The sequence below is a fragment of the Seriola aureovittata genome, chromosome 17, assembly GCF_021018895.1.
Source record: "Seriola aureovittata isolate HTS-2021-v1 ecotype China chromosome 17, ASM2101889v1, whole genome shotgun sequence".
NCBI classification, from domain to species: Eukaryota; Metazoa; Chordata; class Actinopteri; order Carangiformes; family Carangidae; genus Seriola; species Seriola aureovittata.
Window position 1 is genome coordinate 6,016,328 of NC_079380.1, and position 19,172 is coordinate 6,035,499.

General features: G+C 39.9%; 2 protein-coding genes and 1 non-coding gene across 4 annotated transcripts in view; 1 reads left to right on the plus strand and 2 right to left on the minus strand.

The window, feature by feature from the left end:
• Nucleotides 1-560: 560 nt before the first annotated feature.
• Nucleotides 561-4,091, minus strand: rpl19 (ribosomal protein L19). The gene is made up of 6 exons (XM_056400387.1): nucleotides 4,067-4,091; nucleotides 3,568-3,674; nucleotides 2,107-2,229; nucleotides 1,746-1,866; nucleotides 1,249-1,359; nucleotides 561-758 (listed from the first exon to the last, which is right to left on the minus strand). Exons 1-6 carry the CDS (start codon nucleotides 4,069-4,071, stop codon nucleotides 635-637), a joined length of 591 nt encoding a protein of 196 aa, XP_056256362.1. The 5' UTR covers nucleotides 4,072-4,091; the 3' UTR covers nucleotides 561-634.
• Nucleotides 4,092-10,181: 6,090 nt separating this feature from the next.
• cacnb1 (calcium channel, voltage-dependent, beta 1 subunit) overlaps nucleotides 10,182-19,172 on the plus strand; it is a 32,519-nt gene continuing 23,528 nt past the window's right edge. For both annotated transcript variants that reach the window (XM_056401192.1, XM_056401193.1), the window contains exons 1-2: nucleotides 10,182-10,412; nucleotides 16,408-16,494. In XM_056401192.1, coding sequence (XP_056257167.1) covers nucleotides 10,323-10,412; nucleotides 16,408-16,494 — 177 coding nt within the window. In that variant the 5' untranslated portion in view covers nucleotides 10,182-10,322. The remainder of the gene's footprint in view (nucleotides 10,413-16,407; nucleotides 16,495-19,172) is intronic.
• trnac-gca (transfer RNA cysteine (anticodon GCA)) lies at nucleotides 15,694-15,765 on the minus strand. Its single transcript has one exon. It is a non-coding gene; the product is annotated as a tRNA-Cys (tRNA).

The window sequence follows — 19,172 nt, forward strand, 5'->3', positions numbered from 1 at the left end:
TTGTAGGTTTTCCACCTGTTGGCCCTTGAATCATCTCATTTCCTTTCACTCAGCACTGCCACAAAGTGCCTCTAGTTTTAGTATAATGACTCCACAGCAGGAACACAGAGCCCTAGAGATGACAATCACACTCTACTGAAGGTTTAATCTGAAAGCAACACTTCATCAGCTGAGCTTTGGTCTTGCTTGGTTAATGTGAAATATTTAATCAATACTGGTCTTCAAATGGCTTGATTATTAAGGACAACACTGTTCACACTTTCTGCATCTTTGACAATCAGTCCAGTGCGTTCAGCATTTTCCATTAACCTAGCAGCTATTAGCGCAGCTTAAATAATAACCATAAAAAAAAAACACTGCATTCCTTTCACAAATAGTGAAAAAACAATTATTGTACAGCCAACTGGGGGATGTCAAACTAATGAAGAAAACATGAGGTTAATTAGGGAAAAGTGCCTAAAATGTATTAATATGTGGCCATTACTTTACTTGTGATCACTGCAGGTGTTAGCTGCTAATCAAATGTATTTATAATGAGAGAACAAAGCACAGGAGACCTATCAGCGTCTTTATGTACACTTTTATTGTCAGCACTTGACCGATGGCAGAGTCAGGCAGGATGGACAGAACCAGATTACTTTTTGGTCTCCTCCTCCTTGGACAAGGTCTTGATGATCTCCTCCTTTTTGGCCTGGAGACGCTCCTCTCTGCGCTTGCGGGCCTCCTTCGTCTTGGAGCGACGAGCCTCGGCCTGGTCACTGTAGGAGCGGAGGAGAGAAAGCTGTTCACATCCGTACACAGAATGTAGTCATATTTGTCAATTGTCTCCTGACTCTACAGTAACTTAAATTTAGATCATCTAATACACATTCAACACCGACTGACCTGACAGCTCTCAAAATAAATCTGATATGAACCAATTTTAAATGAATGTCTTACGATTGTTCTGTTTATCATGTTTTTAGTGGATCCAAAGCAATTCTAAACCCAATTCCCAATAAAACCTGACACTATCTGTTGTACAACACAACACTTGAAATGGTGGTGTGCCTTTGTAAAATCTATCCCTTCACCATCACACAATTTAGTGCAGAGCAGAATGAGAATTACCACTGGAGTAATACAACTGGGAATTTGAGCCTTAAAGCTTAAAATGTAGGTGTCTAATTCTGACACATAGTCACGGTGAACACAGATGTATATAAGTGCCTGAACAAAACAGGAAATTAAGTGTGGGTGTTGACTTACGCCAGGAGCTTCTTGCGGGCCTTGTCTGCCTTCAGCTTGTGAATGTGCTCCATAAGGATGCGCTTGTTCTTGAACACGTTACCCTTGGCCCTCAGGTAGAGGCTGTGGTACCTGAGGAAGAGCAGAGCGGGAAAGAGGTTATCATCAAATTATCAGAAGACACAAAGAGCTTGCAGTTCAAGAGACTGGTTGTTGTAAGTAGCTATAACACCAATGTTATTAGGAAGAGTCACTGAGCGCAATTCTACATCTGACAACACCTTTACCATGTGAAATAAGCACAGTGTCACAACTGGAGGTGAATGAAGTATTCCCATCACAATGTAGATTTGTGAGGCTTAAAATCCCTACCAGACTAGTAGGGACTAGACTAGTTTTAAAAAGCAATTAAAGATACTTTCAGCTCCAATGAAAAATTATCTTGTTAAATAAAATTGCATTTCTATAGACTGACATGATCAATACAAAGCAGCTACATCAATAAGTCATGAACCTACATGTGCCTGTCAATCTTCTTGGACTCCCTGTAGCGACGCAGCAGACGACGCAGGATCCTCATGCGGCGCATCCAGGTCAACTTCTCTGGCATACGGGCGTTGGCTGTACCCTTTCTCTTACCTGAGTAAAGGAATTAGGAATGTATGTCAGCTTTACTGTGCACACTGATCTCCATCATCCAGGTAGTAATCATTAGCAGCAATCACACCACTGGTTGGTTGGCTTCCTAAATTTATCAGCTTAAGTGGAATAATTTATAACTTGTTGCTGGTTTGCTTGTTCATGTGACCAACAATTTAAGTGCTGTTTGAAATACAACAAGTCTTACATACTACATTAGGTCAAATCCATTCAACTTACCGACACCCATGTGTCTTCCCTTGCGGCGTGCCAGTGTGTTCTTGCGGCAGCGGGCCCTGGAGTGGACCGTAACAGGCTTGCGAATGATAAGACCATCCTTCACCAGTTTACGGATCTGCTGGCCTGAACGCAGAGAGAAACAAGTGAGCTACCTGAATACCATCATATGATCATATCTAAAAGAACTTCCAAGATAAACACCAGCACTGTGAATGTGATTACCGAACAACTACAGCTATTCAACTACAATAGTCAAGTACGTTCATTGCATCAATTCACCGTAATGCTGCCATTAAGAGCAGGGCACAACAGCATATACTGTATGTCATAATATGACAATGACCATAGCTCCAGAGATCTTATGTCATGTTACAATGTAAGGTTTATATAGTGCTTTATATTACCAACTGTGCAATCATCTTCCCTTTCATCAATCTGAAGTATGTCACTTAACACAACTGTCATGGTAAAAGAACCACGGTCTTTTAAAACACAAACCTTGACATAAATAAGTGGAGTGAACTTCACTGAGCACCAGCAAATGCTTTCACTCTATTACATAACAAAGCATAAAGCACTTCGCTGTGTTTATAAATTAGACCAGTTGAAGTATCATAAGTTATTTTTCACCAAGTTAAATTTAAGACCTTTTTAATACTACATCTAATGCTATTTCATGCCCGTTTCACAATCATACCGCACAATCTACAATACAGTATGAGACTGTGAAGGAAAACCAATTGGGACATTACGGTTTGGAATTTTTTAATCACTGTTTCACATTGATGTCGATGCTTCCAGGCAGTATGCAGCAGTAACTCTTACAACTCTAGTGTTATAATGTTATGATTTATTAAACTGCCTTCTTGACTGAGATAAGTGCTGTAAAATTGACAGGTTTAATAACTAATGAAAACTGATTAATTAATTCATTAACCTCCTAGGACCTGGTGACCACATATGAGGATATTATACTGCCACTCAGTAATCGAAATTTAAAACTAATGTCCTCATATGTGGACATCATTTTTCTCAGGTCCCAATCAGCCTATATAGCATAGAATAGAGCTCGGGTCTTAGGAGGTTAAAGATCTAAGAAAGACATTATCAAGTTGCATTATTATGGAAATTACGGTATCCAGCCCGTTTGGATGGTGCTGTACTACACTGAGGGAGTAGACCCTCAAGTATCAATAACTGATTTCTAGAACTTTGAAAAATATTGACCTGTTTAACTCCCATTCCTAAAAACTGTGCATTAGATGTGCATGCTACTAAACCTATTCAGGGGATTTGTTTCCATGTTTCAGTTTGTCACAAGTTTAAATGACTGTGGTGGAGCCAGTGAGCCTTTACACTGAGACAGACATGTAACTTAAGACTGTCGCATAAATGTCTCAGCTCATGTTTAAAATGATACACTGATTATCAAACTTTGAGACGACTTGTTGCTCCACTTACGGGAGTTGGCGTTGGCGATCTCATTGGTCTCGTTAGGATCCAGCCAGACCTTCTTCTTGCCGCAGCGCAGGACGCTGGAGGCCAGCCTCTTCTGGAGCCTGAGCATGCTGCAGGACGCACAGACAACAGAGACACATTACTACGATTACACTGTCAACCTCTGCCTCCAGAGGAGTATCGGGCTCCATGTCACACATCTGGTGCGTTTTATAGCGGATTCAAAGTGTTGTTACACAGGACCAGTAACTAAGAGGCTGTTAGCCACACAGCTAACATTTAGCTAGCTGCCAGCCGGGTTCTCAATATGGCCTCTCCGTCTGCTACATCGTGTTACACTGAGACACATAAAAATGTGGGATTTTGATTGTGTAAAGAGGTATAACGTTATGTATCAATGATGAATAAAGTCAACTTTGTTTCTAAAGTGATATGAGCTTAACAGATGTGCATTTTGATAGCTAAATAATGACTTTTATTGTGCCATCGACAGCGGTCCTACCTCATGGCTGCTACCTCAATAGGAAAAGGAAGGCTTGCGGGACGAACTGGGAGCTACCATTACAGAGGAGAGTCCATCTTTGAGCACGAAACATCTCGCTCTTCGCCCAGACATTATTAATGCCTTTAACAGCCTGCAGCGCTAGTATTTTCCTTTAGTCAAAGCCCAACGTGGTGGGAAATTAACAGAAACAAATGTAATCTGGGGTTTATTTTAAAACTTTAAAACTCTGAGCCCCCTTTGTAAAATTATGGTACTGACCAATGTTGTTGCAATGCATTATGGGTTACGTAGTACTTGGGTGCTTTCTGCTGTTGTAACACATGGAGGCGGTGTTGAGCCCTGAAACGCCACTAAAACCATACCATACCATATTTTATTTTATTTTATTTTAATATCAGGCATTCATATATTGTTGATGTAAGCTTAAAATAATAAAATGAACTGATTAACTTATACAGTTTTTATAGGTAACTCTTGACAAACAAAAAAATTAATTAATTAATTAAAATGCCATAGAGCAAAAAAGTCCTATAAATCTCACGAAATTATAATAATAGAGGATTCTTATTCTCATTACATCATTATTCTTATTATTATGAAAGGGTTCTTTGTGGCCTTATGAAATATAGTTCTTAGTAGCCTAGTGACATATAGTTGTCATTTTGCCATTATGCTTGAAAAATATTGGATGCAGGTTCTATATTTTGCTTCAGTGCAAACAACAGAAATTGACAATAAATTACTTCAGCTAATTTCCTGCAATGCCAAAAGTGGGCTGCTTGTCATTCAATGTATGTTTTCATCTATGCTGTGGTAAAGACCTTTAAAGTATAATTAGGCACTATTATTAGAAAAGCTGAGCTGTTGTCTCTAACAACACACAAAGAGAAGGTATGTGTTCCTCAAATATTTCACAAACCCAAAGTATCTTGACAGAGTCTGAACTCTTAAGTGATGCACTGTGAAATTCACCGTTAAAGATGTGAAAGACACCTTAAACAATCAACAGTATAACAATGTACAGTAACAAGTCTAGACACAAGTTAACAATAACATTTGACTATGGAGAACATATTAAGAGATTAGGGAAGTGCACTTTTAGCCTTTGGAGGGGCTTCTATTAAAACAATAACTGACAGCAGTGAGCGTTTTAGTAAATGGTCACTTGTGAAAACATTTGTAAAAAAAAAGGAAAAGCCAACTGGTACATTACCATCTGACTGACCATTTCATTGTTGCATCCTCGACTCTCCGGGAGCAGCACATCTCCATGGCAACGCTGTACGCTCACAGTGTGGGTGCATGAGTAGCACTTGTGTGACTTCTTCACCTCAGATAACCCAGAATACCAAACAAAATCATCTTCAAGCAAAGTATGACCCAAAGTACCAGATCATCTGCTGGTACAACTTCAAAAGACACTTCTTTCCTCTCTGCCAAAGAAAGTGCTGTGCTGTAGGAGAACAACCATCTTTAAATCCTCAAGAAATTGGACTGTTGCTGGGCTGTAACTGTCCTTGACTATAGTTTTCTTACCTTATACTTTTATTTCACACATTGAATCTATTACAAACCAATAAACCTTACTCATGATGTCATGTTTCGTGTCAATGTGGTTTTGAATATTTGGAATATTATGCTTTTAAGGATGATAAACCTGGTTATTTATATGCCTACACATCCAGGTTTCATATTATTTGTTTGTCCTCTCAATGTCTCAGCTTCTCATTTCTGTACCAACAGAGAATGATCAGAAACCTGGATAAGGTGTTTACATGCTCAACACATAACTGGGATACTCTAAAAATCGGATCACAACCAGTATACTACTGCACATGGAAACACAGTCAATATAATGGAGTGTTCTCTTAGACAAATAGATACAAACAAAATTACAGTTTGAAGTTTTTGCTGTGCATGAGAAAAAAAATTCTTGACTCAACAGAATTTGAACAGGAGACATTAAATTGCAATGCAACCACTGATTGGCACTATCAGGACATATAGCCCAAAACCAACTATATCGATTTTGGTTGAATCTAGTAACTTAACAACTAATGTGCAGTGGGGTGTTGTTGAACTGTGGCTGCATAAAGCCCTAATATTTCTTTCTCTAATTTCTGCTGAATCCATCGTAGATACTAGAATAGCGAGAACTTGTGCCAAGATCCATTTAGTACTTGACACTTCCACATCTTTACATTCTCAAAATCAGTCCTTGTAACGCACTGATATTAATTTGTTACTGTGTTAGTGTGTTAATGAATAATATACTTCAATAAAATACCTTCTAAAGGTTGGACACATGCTATAGTGCATGGGGTGAAATTAACAGACTGATGTTTTACTGGAATATTTAATTGGTAAAAAGGCATTTATTTCCTTGGACTCGGGTTAAATGGTATCACAGTCACCAAACGCAGCACTAAGCCTGAGCCTCCGCTTGCCATCACTTACTTTGAGTCATCGGTGAAGCTGAACCTCAACTGAAAAGCAGGATGACATACTGTGCAGGTCAGAAGGATATAGTAATCTCATTTGCAGGGTCCTTTAATGCTGAATTCATTATGATGTTCCTGTACTTCTGTCCTTCTCAAAAGGATGTTGCGCACAAGGTTCATCATTCAGAAAGTAATTAACAAGTCATGCCCTTCTACGAGAGAAAAAATACAGCAGTTAGAAATCAAACAGCCAAAATACACAATACATAAATGAATGAAAAATGTATTTAAGCATACTGATTATAAAGTACTGACCCTTGTACTTGAGTATATTCTACTGTTGCATTCACTGCATGTATAGTTGCAACAAAGAGTATCAGCTAAATACAAAAGATCTTAATGTAAACTGAAGGTAGCTGCTGTTGACTCAGTGCCCATCCACTCAGTTACCTTGGGCAACAGCACAGAGCTGAAAAACAAGCAAGTGATCCAGCTAAGAACAACCTGAAACTCTGTTCTCTAGCTGCACATTATGTTTTTCTTGGAGGAACATGTCGACCAGCTGCTGCAGTAAAGTCGCAGGGACTCCTTCCAGACACAGCTATCATCATTTTGAAAGTACACCATGATTCTCTTTTTTTAAAAAGAGTATACCCAGCAAGGTTTCCTCCCACCCAGCTCACCGGAAGTATGAGCTACAGTCACAGATGATGATCTTGTGGGTGTTCAATCCAATGCCATCAGCTCTGATCGGTTCACGTCACACAGATTTCCCTCCAGAAGGAATTCGTCACAGGCTCACATGCAGGCGTGGAGATCAGTTTCCTCTCTGGGTGATTTCTATGAGAGGTGGAGGTGGATGAATCAGCCCCATGTTTATTCAGGTTCATTTAATCAATTGATATGATATCATCTGTGCCATGTGACCTAAGTATTTATCTTTCTGGCAGACATGTTTTAACAGTTGTCTTCATCTAAGAGTCATACACTCAAACCTGTTCACGGCAGTCTTGGGGATAATACACATCAGCGCATCTAAAATTAGATCATTCACTCCTACACTGAGAATAAACATGTATAGTTATTAATATAGAGGCCATATCTGCATTGTTGTTTATTTACAATTTAAGAATTACATTTGAAGATGAAGTATATTGTCTTTCAGAGGATCATGACACAGAGATATGCTTTGCAATGTTTGGTTTCTTTCAGTTCATTGTTTTCGTACTTCCTGAACTTCACTGTTTGGTTCACTCTCACCGCTCTCATTCCTTCGCTTTCGACCGCAGCGAGTCGACGCAAATTCGCACGGGCTGCACGAATTGAGACAAGAGAAAAAGGTAAAGCAACTGGAGTTAAATGATAGAAAGAACTGGAGTTTCTGGTGAGTCTTGAGTTCAGTCAGAGGCTGAGCTGAGCGTAAAAAGCAGACAAACTCCAACAGAAATGGTCAGCATGGCCGCTGCTGAGGCGAATGGTTTAGGGTCAAGTGCGCGACTGACGAGAAGCTACAATTCGCTTCGGTTCCTGCCTGACGTCACCTCAGCACGTTAGCCGCTAGCTAGCTGAAGAAAGCTATACAGCATGCAGCTGAAGAGCCACATATTTTTATCAGCCGGTGTTGCAGAGCAAAGCCAAGCTAAAAGGCGAGTAAATATTAGAATTACATTCATCAGGGGACTAAAAATATAACTCCAAAATGAATGCTAGTGTTGCTCCATGCTTGCTGGACTTGTAGCCTGAACATTGTTTGCTAACACAGCCACCGGTGCTAATATGCTAATGTTGTGTTTAGCACTTGTTCCACTGCTCACAGGTGGCCAAAACCCATTTTAAAACAACTTTGATTTAGCCATTGCCTTTCAACAAATTTGAGAGTGATAGAAGGATGTAGTTGTGTTGTGTAGTTGTGTTTTTTTAATATCATGAGGCTACCATTTTCTTTTTAATCTGCATTCTCTGACTTTTTGGACATCATCACAAACCTTCGCAACTTTCACAAATATTTAATATTCTTAGGTTTTTATTTGCTGTAAGTTGACAGAACCACAGTTTTCACTCATCTAACTTTTATTGCAAGTGATGTTTTTTATAGTAATATCAAAGTTTTGAGCACGAGACAAATATTTACTTATTTTTTAATAAGCTGTAAGTGGACAGAGCCATGTTGATGTAATGTGATTGTAATCTTAATGGGTAACATTTCTTTTGGCTGTGTTTATCCACCAAGGGGATGCTACAAAACTGACATTAGTTCATCAAGCAACCCCAAACTGTAAATATCTATAATTTCTGGTATGTTTCAGGCCCTCTTAAAGCTCTAGGGCTTTTAAAGCATCCATTCCCATGTGTCTGAACACAGGATCGGTTATCAGGGTCCCTCGAGTTGACAGGGCTTTGGTGTTTTTGCTCAAGGCCGATTCTTCAAAACATAGGGAGTTCAGATCCTGAGACCCCCTGCTGCTACAACAAACTAACTGTGAAACTGAACTGTTTTCACCCCCATTACAGCCCTCCAGGATCTCTGGTTTTAGGATCCCGATGTGGGGACCAGTGGCTTGGCCTTACAGTCTGTCTGTACACACAGCCACCATCACGGCGGCTCTGTTGTTCCCTCATCAATCGATAAGTGAAGGTGGGGTCTGTTCAGTGGGGCGTGGACCACGGCTCCCAGCTGGAGTCTGTTGAGCGCACACAGGAGAGAGAAACGGCATCAAGTGTGAGAGAAAAAGACATAATTATACCGGTAGTTAGCGGATACTGCTGTCAAAATAAAAGCATGTCTGCTGGAAGACTACCTCAGGTTTGACGTGTCCTACTGCGAGGACTAATAGTTCTATAATCGTTACATTTACCTGTAGCCCAGTAGTCGCACAATAATAACTTAATTAATAGTAGGGCTGCACAATTAATCGAAAATCGCATTGGCGTAGTGCAATATCCAAATCACAGGAGCTGCAAAAAAGAAAATTGCGGGAGCTGCAATTCTTTTGATAAAGGTGAAATATGTCACAACATGTTGTGAATTGTTAGCCCCATAAGCGCTGTAGTGCTACAGAGATGACCCCGGCCTACAAATAATATCCATTATCATCATTTATATTCAATCATATATTGTCCAGACGTAAGGGAACATGTTTGTATGTTTGTTCTTACAAAAGCCATCAAAAATCACATCATTTTCAGTTTTATTTTCAGTGAAAATGAAGTGCAAAAATTACTATTCCAACTGAAATCGCAACGTCTTGAAATATAATCGCATTATTTTTTTTTTTGCACATCGTGCAGCCCAACATAATAATATAGGCAATATAGCCTACTAAACTTATAAATAAGAAAGGCCTTGACATTTTTTTTGGAAGTAGGTTGGACAAATGTGTTTCAATGAGTATAGTGACATGAGACATGGATGTGTCAGCTTAAGTGGTTATCATTCAATGCATATGATTTATTTTATAGATTTAAGAAAGGAAAAGAACAATATTAGAAATCAAAAAATTCATTATTACTTCTTCAACACGGTGTCAAATGAATAACAGCCTCCTAGTTGCTACCCCATTTTGTTTACCTTTTCAAAGCATTTTATTTTGAAAGCAGTAGTTGCGTCAATCCGTTGACTTGACTCTAGTGTAAAAGCCTGGTGCGCCAGTGTGTGTAACGCTATAGGCTGGAGGGAGGCAGCTGTTGCCATTATAGTACCAGCCAGCTCAGATACATCAGCGACTTCACCCTCCCTGGACAGAAAAAAGATGAGTCTTTCGACACCATCATAAACACACGAAACTGAAAATAGATTTTAAAAAGTTAAATCAATGGTACAGAAAAGTAGTATGTCCAGGACGCCTTCGACCTCAACCCAGGAGATCCAAATGGACATGTTCGACCATCATCCACACACACAGGTAAGCAACTGAAAAGCAGAAATATTATGACAGAAAACTGAAAGTACTCTGCGCTGACTGTTACATTTATACGAGGAAGGCTTTTTGATAACGGTGAAGCCGTTTCACTTCTGGAGATTAACAGGTTGTTCGGCAATTAAGTCTCTAGTTTTCCTTCGGCAGTCTAAAACGCTAATATACGGTGCACTGATTTAAGCCTGAATTATCAACATGTAATTCAGGATTTTAAAAGGAGGCAAAAATTGGTGATAGGTTATAGTTTCCCCTGCTTGGGATTCAGATGTATTATTTGTATTATTTGTATTATTTCATCCTTGGCCCGTGTCTAGCATGTAATTGTGTTGGTTTTAGTAAGTCGGCTGTGTGTAACCATATGTGAGGATATGATGTAACGCTCGTTTTTATGCTTTCTGCTCATTGGGTCTTTATGAAAACCCCGCCTTTGTTTAATCAAACAGTCATTAAGCTCAGCTGGAGAAGAGTTGAATTTGAGTTTTATTTGAATTGGCATGAATCAAAAAAACAGGTGAAATCTCAAGTTTTCAAACCTGATGAGAACAGTAATATAAAGTAGTTCATTTGGGTTTTGGCGGCTGGTGTTTTAAGTTTAAGTGCATCTGACATTAAATCTGTTTTTCAGTCCAAAGAAAACTTAAAAATTCAACTTGCTGAATTGATGTTTCCTTTATTTATAATTTCATCTCTCAACTTTCGATGGTGTCACTCTTTTTACAGCCACAAATAGACTGTGGCTTTTAGGATGTGACATGATGTTGTGGGCATGTTTAGTCATAACAGTTTAAATGGATGAAAAAAAACATGATGAGAATATCTAGAACAAACACACCCACGCTGAGCTCAGTCATTGTCTCTGGAGAAGGAAAAAAAAAACACCTCACCACAGACAACCAGTGCTTCAAACCATGCCAAGTCCTGCTCTCTCCTCTTTACTCCCACTCCTCCCTGCTCTCTCTCATCTCTCTCTTCCCCCCCAGCTCTCCTGATTCCTTCTCCATCCACCTTGAATGTCCCACTATCTTCATCCTGCTCTCGCCATCTCACCCCATCCTGTCTGTTTTTAGAAATCAGATCTATATCTGCTGCAAGACTGTGGTGAGAAACAGATGGACCCCCTCCTTGTGCCAGGCAACAGGAATTGGTGTGTGTGTGTGTGGCACCTCTGATCAGTTAGATATAAAGTTCATGCAGACCTGGAGCGGGTCTTGCTGGTATTTGCATTTATAACTCTGCTGTGGAGAGACAAGCAGGAAACCGCATTTCTAATATCCTGAAGGAGGCGGTTGGAGTTTTCTACCCAGCACCGCACCACAGAAGAAGAAATGAACTGTGGGCTGAGAACTGATCCAGATTCAGCGCCTGGGGGTCACTTAGATTAAAGATCGTGTCTGTTGATCGGCATCAGGTTGCAGACCAGTGTGCATCTCTGTGAGCACAATATGGGACATGTACTGTGGTGTATCTTTCAAAGGCGTGATATTGTGCCCCCCATCACCCCCCATGCCTCTTTCCTCCCAGTTTAAACCCCCTTGCTCACACATAACACCCTCTTTAATTCTAATCTTAATCTAGGAGGATGTTTACCAACAGGAAGCCTCCCCACCCTACTTCCTCTGGCATTTCCCTGCCTTTTGCTGACGGGAACTCACCCCATCATGGCACTGATCATAGAGACCCCCCTAAACACACACACACCCACCGGCACCCACACACAATATATTAAATTTAGTTTTGAACTTGAAACAGATAATGTATGACAACATCTATTTTCCTCTGCCGCCATCACCAGCAAATTCTTGAAGAAAATGACATTCTCATTTTAGTAGCCCAGTCCTCATCTCTATCTGTTATTCTAACATTTTATTTACCAGCTTAATTGCTGAGATATCTGGAAGCAGAGCAACATCTCCAGCAGGGAAAGCATCGTGACCAGACAGATTACCTAACAGGTTGTAAGCACATGCACAGCATAATCATGTTATCTAAATGGTTTATTTGCAAATGAAAAACAGAGGCGAACAACAACTGTGGCTTAAAATGCCCGTTGTCAAGTTTCAGGTTTTGCAGACGTCTTCCTGGTGCAACTTTGACTTCACTTAACATGTGTGTGTAACTGGGGTGTGTTCATCTTTGTTTTCGCTCACACATTATATAGGTGAACTGTAGATTTGTTTACAACCTTTTGGATTTTCTGATCATGTTGCTCCCTGACATCTTAAGATGGTGAATGAGTCACCGTTTATAGTAAACCCGGTACCTACTGTATCTGGATATGGCTAAACCTGTTAATGCAGGTGTAAATACAGCAGAACAGATTTTGATCTGATTGGCCTGTCCACATTATGCAGGTGGTCTTGTTCACATGTGATCAAATTTCAGTTATATTGCAGTCACACTCGCTGCATTCTTAAAGGATACGTTAATTTTCAAGTGAAACAGTTCTTGCTTGCTGCAATCATTCCTCCTGTTCACTCTGGCCAATGAGAGATCCAAATACACTCTAATATAAAAATGAGGGATGAAATCCACAACCTTTGTTGGTGCAAAAATCTATTCAGAAGTTTATCTGAGGCTTATGAGGCTGCAGCATTCTCAGTTAGTCAAATCGGGTGTATATCCTCCAAAGTTATGGTCATTTTAGAACAACATTCCCTCTTTGTGTTTCACTGTTGAGCTGAAATGGAAGGATATTAATACGCAGGACATTTTGTACTAAAAACGCTGTATTCTTCAGGAGATATCAACTTGATTTGTCTAACTCAGGCTGCTAAAGCCATATTATAGCTTCAGATTAAAATTTAAATTCATTTTTACTCAGAACAAGGACTGTGAATTGAAAGCACCCCAGGCAGGCATCTCTTAAAGATCAGTATGAGCAGCAGAAGCTAACTACACTATTGTTTTAAAAACAGACTTGAAAAATTGTGAAGAGGAAAATACATCCAACAAGTTGATGGGTTACCGAACTCTACCTCTTCCTGCTATCCTACACAAACCTTAAAAAAAACACAATCGCATTGCTGTCATTGATTTGTCATTATTAGCCAAAGCCAGTGATTCGATGTCATTATTTGGATAGTATATCCTGTATATGTAGGCTAAAATGTTACCATAAACCATAAAAATGTGAGCAAAAAGAGTTTTTTCTTTAACATGATTCAAATCTCTAATGTATGACATCATGTCTCTGTGTAGTCATCATATTTTTACTGGTCCACACTGCAATTTCTAAAAAGTCATGATTCTTGGACTATTTAAGTTGCTGTAGGTGGAGAGACTTGTCAACATATCATCCTGTATTTTTCAGTGTATAAGTTGCATTTAAGCCCCAAGCACAGTTGCTGATCTACATCTTTTCTCATGTTATCACCTCAACTTCAACATTAAAAGCCAGTAACTGTACTTCAGTAGTGCAGTAATTTTGTGGCTTTGCTGGGTGCATATCAGCTACTTTGCTGTCGAACATCCTGCTGTGTTTTCATCCAGCAGCAATAAATCGAGTGTAGCACAAAAGGCTAGGTAGATACATTGTTTTGTGAGAGGAGTCTGTTACAGATTTGGTTTTCTTTTTTCTGTTCACTCTGAAAACCTCCCGGCCGCAGTATTTTTCTGTTCACAGCATTCAGCGCTGGTGTTACAGGTCATGTTTGTTTAAAGGCAGGCAGGACAGCGTCATTCATCCGAGGGCCTTGGTCTGAACTGTTGTACATGATGTGACAGTGATAACAAGATACTCAGTCCAGAAGGGATTACTGTTGGCAGGTAGTTAACCTGTATCTGGATCTCTTCCACTGACCCAGGAACAGCCTTTAGATATTCAGACATGTAAGGTTTGAAGCAGCAGACTGGTTATGTTCAGTGTTTACATACTGTAGGTGTACGTGTGCACAGGTTAAGGGATCTTTGCTGTAAACCAGTACAGTTGTGGGTAATCGGTTCTCACAGTGTGTATTCAAAGTACAGTTCAGAGGGATAATGTTGGCCGAACTGAAAGTGAATATAATAGATGTAAGGACAGTATTTCTTACCTTGCAGGCATCCATCGATTCCTCTCCATGTCAGTATTAGGGCTGGATATCGTTTGAACATTACCAGTGGCAGTTTCAGATAACAACCATGTTATCATTTTAAGTTGCTTATAAATACTAAATAGGGCATGTTAAAGTGTAGATTTACAAAAAGCAAAGTTAGATCAGAAAATGTCTTTCCAAACAATTAGTAAACAAGACAAGAAAACGAGATTTGAAATTAGACAGTTCTTCATACTCAGTGATAAGGACACGTTTCATTTGGTGCTCCTAAAGTCTTGGGTTTGGATACCCAATCCAAGTCAGTATGATATGAAAATTATGTGCAGACTTGAAATGACTTTAAGAAATCCATCATATTGAACATACATGGTTCTCTTTTTGGCTAGATTATAGTAACTTGTGCACAGTAATCAATATGGTAGAATGTCAAGTTTGGTGTATTCTTGTGTGAATGGAAGGAAAGTTTGGATATGTAAGATTTAAGAACCAGTACAAGTACAAGCCACTGGAAGTTACTGACAAATTAAACCTATAGAAGACAGTGGAATAATGTTAATATAGTAGTTTTTTTTTTTGTTGTTATTAAAAGGACTGCTGGATCTTTTCAAATCAAACAGGACTTTTAACTGTATTACCCGGTGATTATACAGTATGTAGCTTTGACAGAAATTGAAGAGACATAATGTTCACTGTGTCAGAGGAGCTATCTAAAGCTAGATTTATGTCAGAGTTGATTTGAAGACTGTGATAAAATTAAAAGAATATCAAAGCTGAAATGATTAATCGACAGTTAATTGTCTTATTGGCTTATTGAATACTCATTTAATTCATTCATCAAAAAAAAAATACATATTTTTTGCTTCCTGTCTCTTTTTTTCTGCCACCTTTCCACATTTCTTCTCTTTTTTTTTGGTTTATTTTACTGTACATTGAAAATCTTTGGGTTTTTGGTCTGCTGGCTGGACCCAGCAAAAAATAAAAAATATCAACTTGCACTCTGGGAAGCTGTTATGGGCATCTTCTGACATTTTATTAACTAAATGATTAATCAGTCAATCAAAATAATTGAAAGGAAACATGTATCTAAAATACTATGTCTTATGAATATGGCAAGCAGTCATATAAAGAACAGGCGATATGTAGTAAACAAGATAAAAGATGGAAAAGCACCTGTTCAGTCTTATTACATTTGCTGCTTCCTCTGCGGGAACATGAGATGTGACAGAAAAACCAGGGGGCATCCGGATTTGAACCGGAGACCTCTTGATCTGCAGTCAAATGCTCTACCACTGAGCTATACCCCCTGAAGCAAGTCTAGTTCAGTCGTATGAATACACAGGTACACAAAGTATTCATTGTGTCCTGTAAATGTGGTGACATGTACATATTCTGTATGTTACACTGTTGTGTTTGTTCTCAGCCTTATTCCAACCAGCTGTTCTCTCTTCTTTACACACTGGAGGAACAACACAGCCAGTCTCCTGATTGCCAACAAATGTGATTAGTCGGCATTGCGTAACCATGGCGATGTGGGCAGAGTGGGCTCATAATGCAATGTGTGGCCTCTGCCCAACCCGGATAGGCCATTTGCCAGGGGTCTGCCAATCAGATTACAAGGTCCCAGTTTGCATCAGAACATGAAAAATGACAAGTAATGAGGACTGTTCATGGACACACTAGACACATTTTCTCTGGTCGACTTCCTCTGCGGTCTGGGACTCATGCTGCTTTATCTCTGGCTCTATCTGACTGCCTGATCATATTCAGCAGCTTTTAACAAATGCTGTGTCAAATGTTAATGGCTATCATGCGCTCCAGAAACAACTTGTTCTTAGAATGATGTCAGGTTAAGTTATTATGGAGCAGCACAATTAAACTTTTTGTGTTTTCTCTCTTCCTTCCTTCCAAATCCTCCTCCGCCCTGCTCTCCAACCTCGTGGTTTCAGGGAAAGTACGCCAAGAGGAAGAGCCGGTTCAAGCGCTCAGATGGAAGCACGTCCTCTGACACCACCTCCAACAGCTTTGTCCGACAGGTAACATTTCACACTTAATCCTTCCCTCAGACTGCTAATCCGGCGCTAGACTCAGCCTCAACTTTCCTCTCATCTTATTTAATGAAGAGTCATGTGAAAGTTTAATGGAGTCAAAGTGAGGACTAATAATGTTGAGAGTTCGGTGGCTCCATCCTATCTTCCATCTTCCTGTCTTGCAGCCATTAAATGATTGTTTTTGACTTTTTTTTCATTTCCAACTTTTACAATTTACATAAATTAAGTAAAAAATTATTTGCAGTAGAATTTGATTGACATAAATGTAATTGCCAATGATTTAGATTTTTTTTATGTCAGTTAAGCGATTGTTTTTGTGAGTCATTAATCAAGCAAAACTACCAAACAATCTGTATTTTTAGCTTCTCAAACTGTGAGGAGTTAATGGCTTTCTCTGTTACATATCATTGAAAAAAGTGTAATTTAAATGATTATTCAGTATATATGATGTCAGTATATAAAATATGATGAGCATCATATACTGGAACAATTTCCCCAAAATGGTCTGAAATTCTTATTTGTTTAATTTCAAATCACATTTGCTTAAGTTATATTTCGATCCTTGAATATTTCCTTATTTCTGAATAATGGAAATTACCTCCATTGGATCTTAAATGTCCAAATTTTTTTCCACTGTGACACCTAAAAACGAAAACCCTTTATTTTATCTTCTTTAAACACAGTTTCCTTCTCTCTTTGCCTACGTGTGTGACGGCAGCACACAGACTGCACTGTATCTCACACTGAAATGGCTCTGATAACATCACCGGTAACGGCAGTAAAACCCTTGTGTCTACAGCTACACACTGCTTTATTGTCACAGAGGTGGAGCGGAGAGACATCAGCAGACATTCCTCCAGGGCTCTGATGGTGATTATCAGTCCCCAGGTGTTAGACTCACCCCCACACTCCTCCCCTCTGACCCTGACCCCACCCTGCTCTGCAGATATACATGCATTGATTGGCTCTGTCAGAAAGAGCTGGTAAAACCTGTCAGTCTTCCAGCAGCAGAGATTCATATTCTTGTTTAGGTTGGGTCAAGATGGCTCTCTTCCTCAGACAAGAACATCTCCACTCCTCAGGGAGTTTAGGGGGCCGGGTTTAAGGCCTCACACGCCTGCGACCCGCTGAGCAGTCCTGGTCTGGACATGACATTTCTCAAAGCCACACTGTGTCGCAGCTAAATGAGTTCCCCTTTTCCATCTGACCTCTTCATTTGCGAGAGGAAATGATTTGCCCCGTGCTGGATGACATTTACCTGTTCAGTGTTGGTGTTGCTTTAGAAAAAAAAAGAAGAAGAAAAAATATTCCCATCGCTGTAGGTGAACACAGGGAGCTGAACTCTCCTGTGGTTTCTAAAGGTTAGCTGCCTCCTCGCCTGCTCACCTCACCCTTCCCATTGCCTTGTCCTTCATTAACTCTGCGACTCGGCGTGGTGGAGGACCACATGCACCGGGGCCTGCATGTTAGGCAGGATTCGTAGGCACTCGCACTCTGAAGAACTCATTACTCATAGTACGGATTATTTAGGACTTCCTGAGATAAATATCCTACCCAGTCTCATGCGATTGCACAGAATGTCACTCATTAAGGAAGGCAGTGATAGGAGGAGGGATTTTAAACTGCACATAATCCAAAAATTAATTTAGCAACTCAGCCATTTAATGCATGAAGTGTTTATTAGTGTTTCTACACATGAACGCAATTCCTGAAACCATGTTGAGACTTAAAAAACTGGCATTAATTACAGAGAGAGAAGCTTACAGACGCCCTATAGGTTTTGTACATATAGCCTATTTTAGCCTCTCCTTGAACAACGCAAAGCAAAGCCCTGTATAGGCTTTACAGTCTCACACACACCTACGCAAGTGCACACTCACTCACCACACACACACACACACACATACACACACACAAACAAACAGCACAGATACACAAGAGCCACAATCAGCCAACGGTAGAGCTGGCTGGTACACTCGGCATGGTTTCCATGGCAACCGGGCCACTGAATCTCCTTCTGTGTGCAGGCACAGTGGGATGGAGAGACGAAGGAGAGGATGTTTAGATGGGTTTGTGCTTGTGTGTGTGTGTGTGAGTGAGTGGGTGCAGCCTACATGTTTGTTCAGTGTCGGTTTGTGTGTCGAGTTCAACAAAAACACACTCCGTCTTCAGGTGTGTGAAGACCAGCAGAGACTGTCTGCTGCTGCTGCTGCTCTGGAAAGCAGGCAACATGTCTGCTGTTGTTCCAGTAGTATCTGGTGATGCTGTTGGTGAAAAAATACATTTTTACTTCAAAAATTCAAATTCACCTTATTGGAATCACTATGTCATTTGCAGCCAGGAAATACTCAGACTCATACACAACATTATAGTATTGTAATATTACATCAAATCGTAAGGTTTGGCATGATGATCACATGACAGCAAAGATGGTCCTTATATCAGGCTGAACCGGCTCCTCCTCCACAAATGAGACGGTCCAGACTCAGAGACCAAAGCTAATGGTCCGTTCCAGTCCTCATCAGCTCCACGTTTATCACCAAGTGCCTTCAACTTGATGTGACATTTTTCAGCAGCACACCACCAGAACAAAGTAGATGAGAACAGTGCTTAATATTAAACATACAGCTTTAACGTAACTTCCATTTCTCTGTAATGTCTTG

Bases quoted from the DNA above. Each gene is read 5' to 3' on its own strand.
- rpl19 (XM_056400387.1), bottom strand. The intron at 2,230-3,567 runs GTAAGTGGAGCA...CTCTGCGTTCAG, and splicing joins GATCGCCAACGCCAACTCCC to GCCAGCAGATCCGTAAACTG. The intron at 1,360-1,745 runs GTAGGTTCATGA...GCTCTTCCTCAG, and splicing joins AAGAAGATTGACAGGCACAT to GTACCACAGCCTCTACCTGA.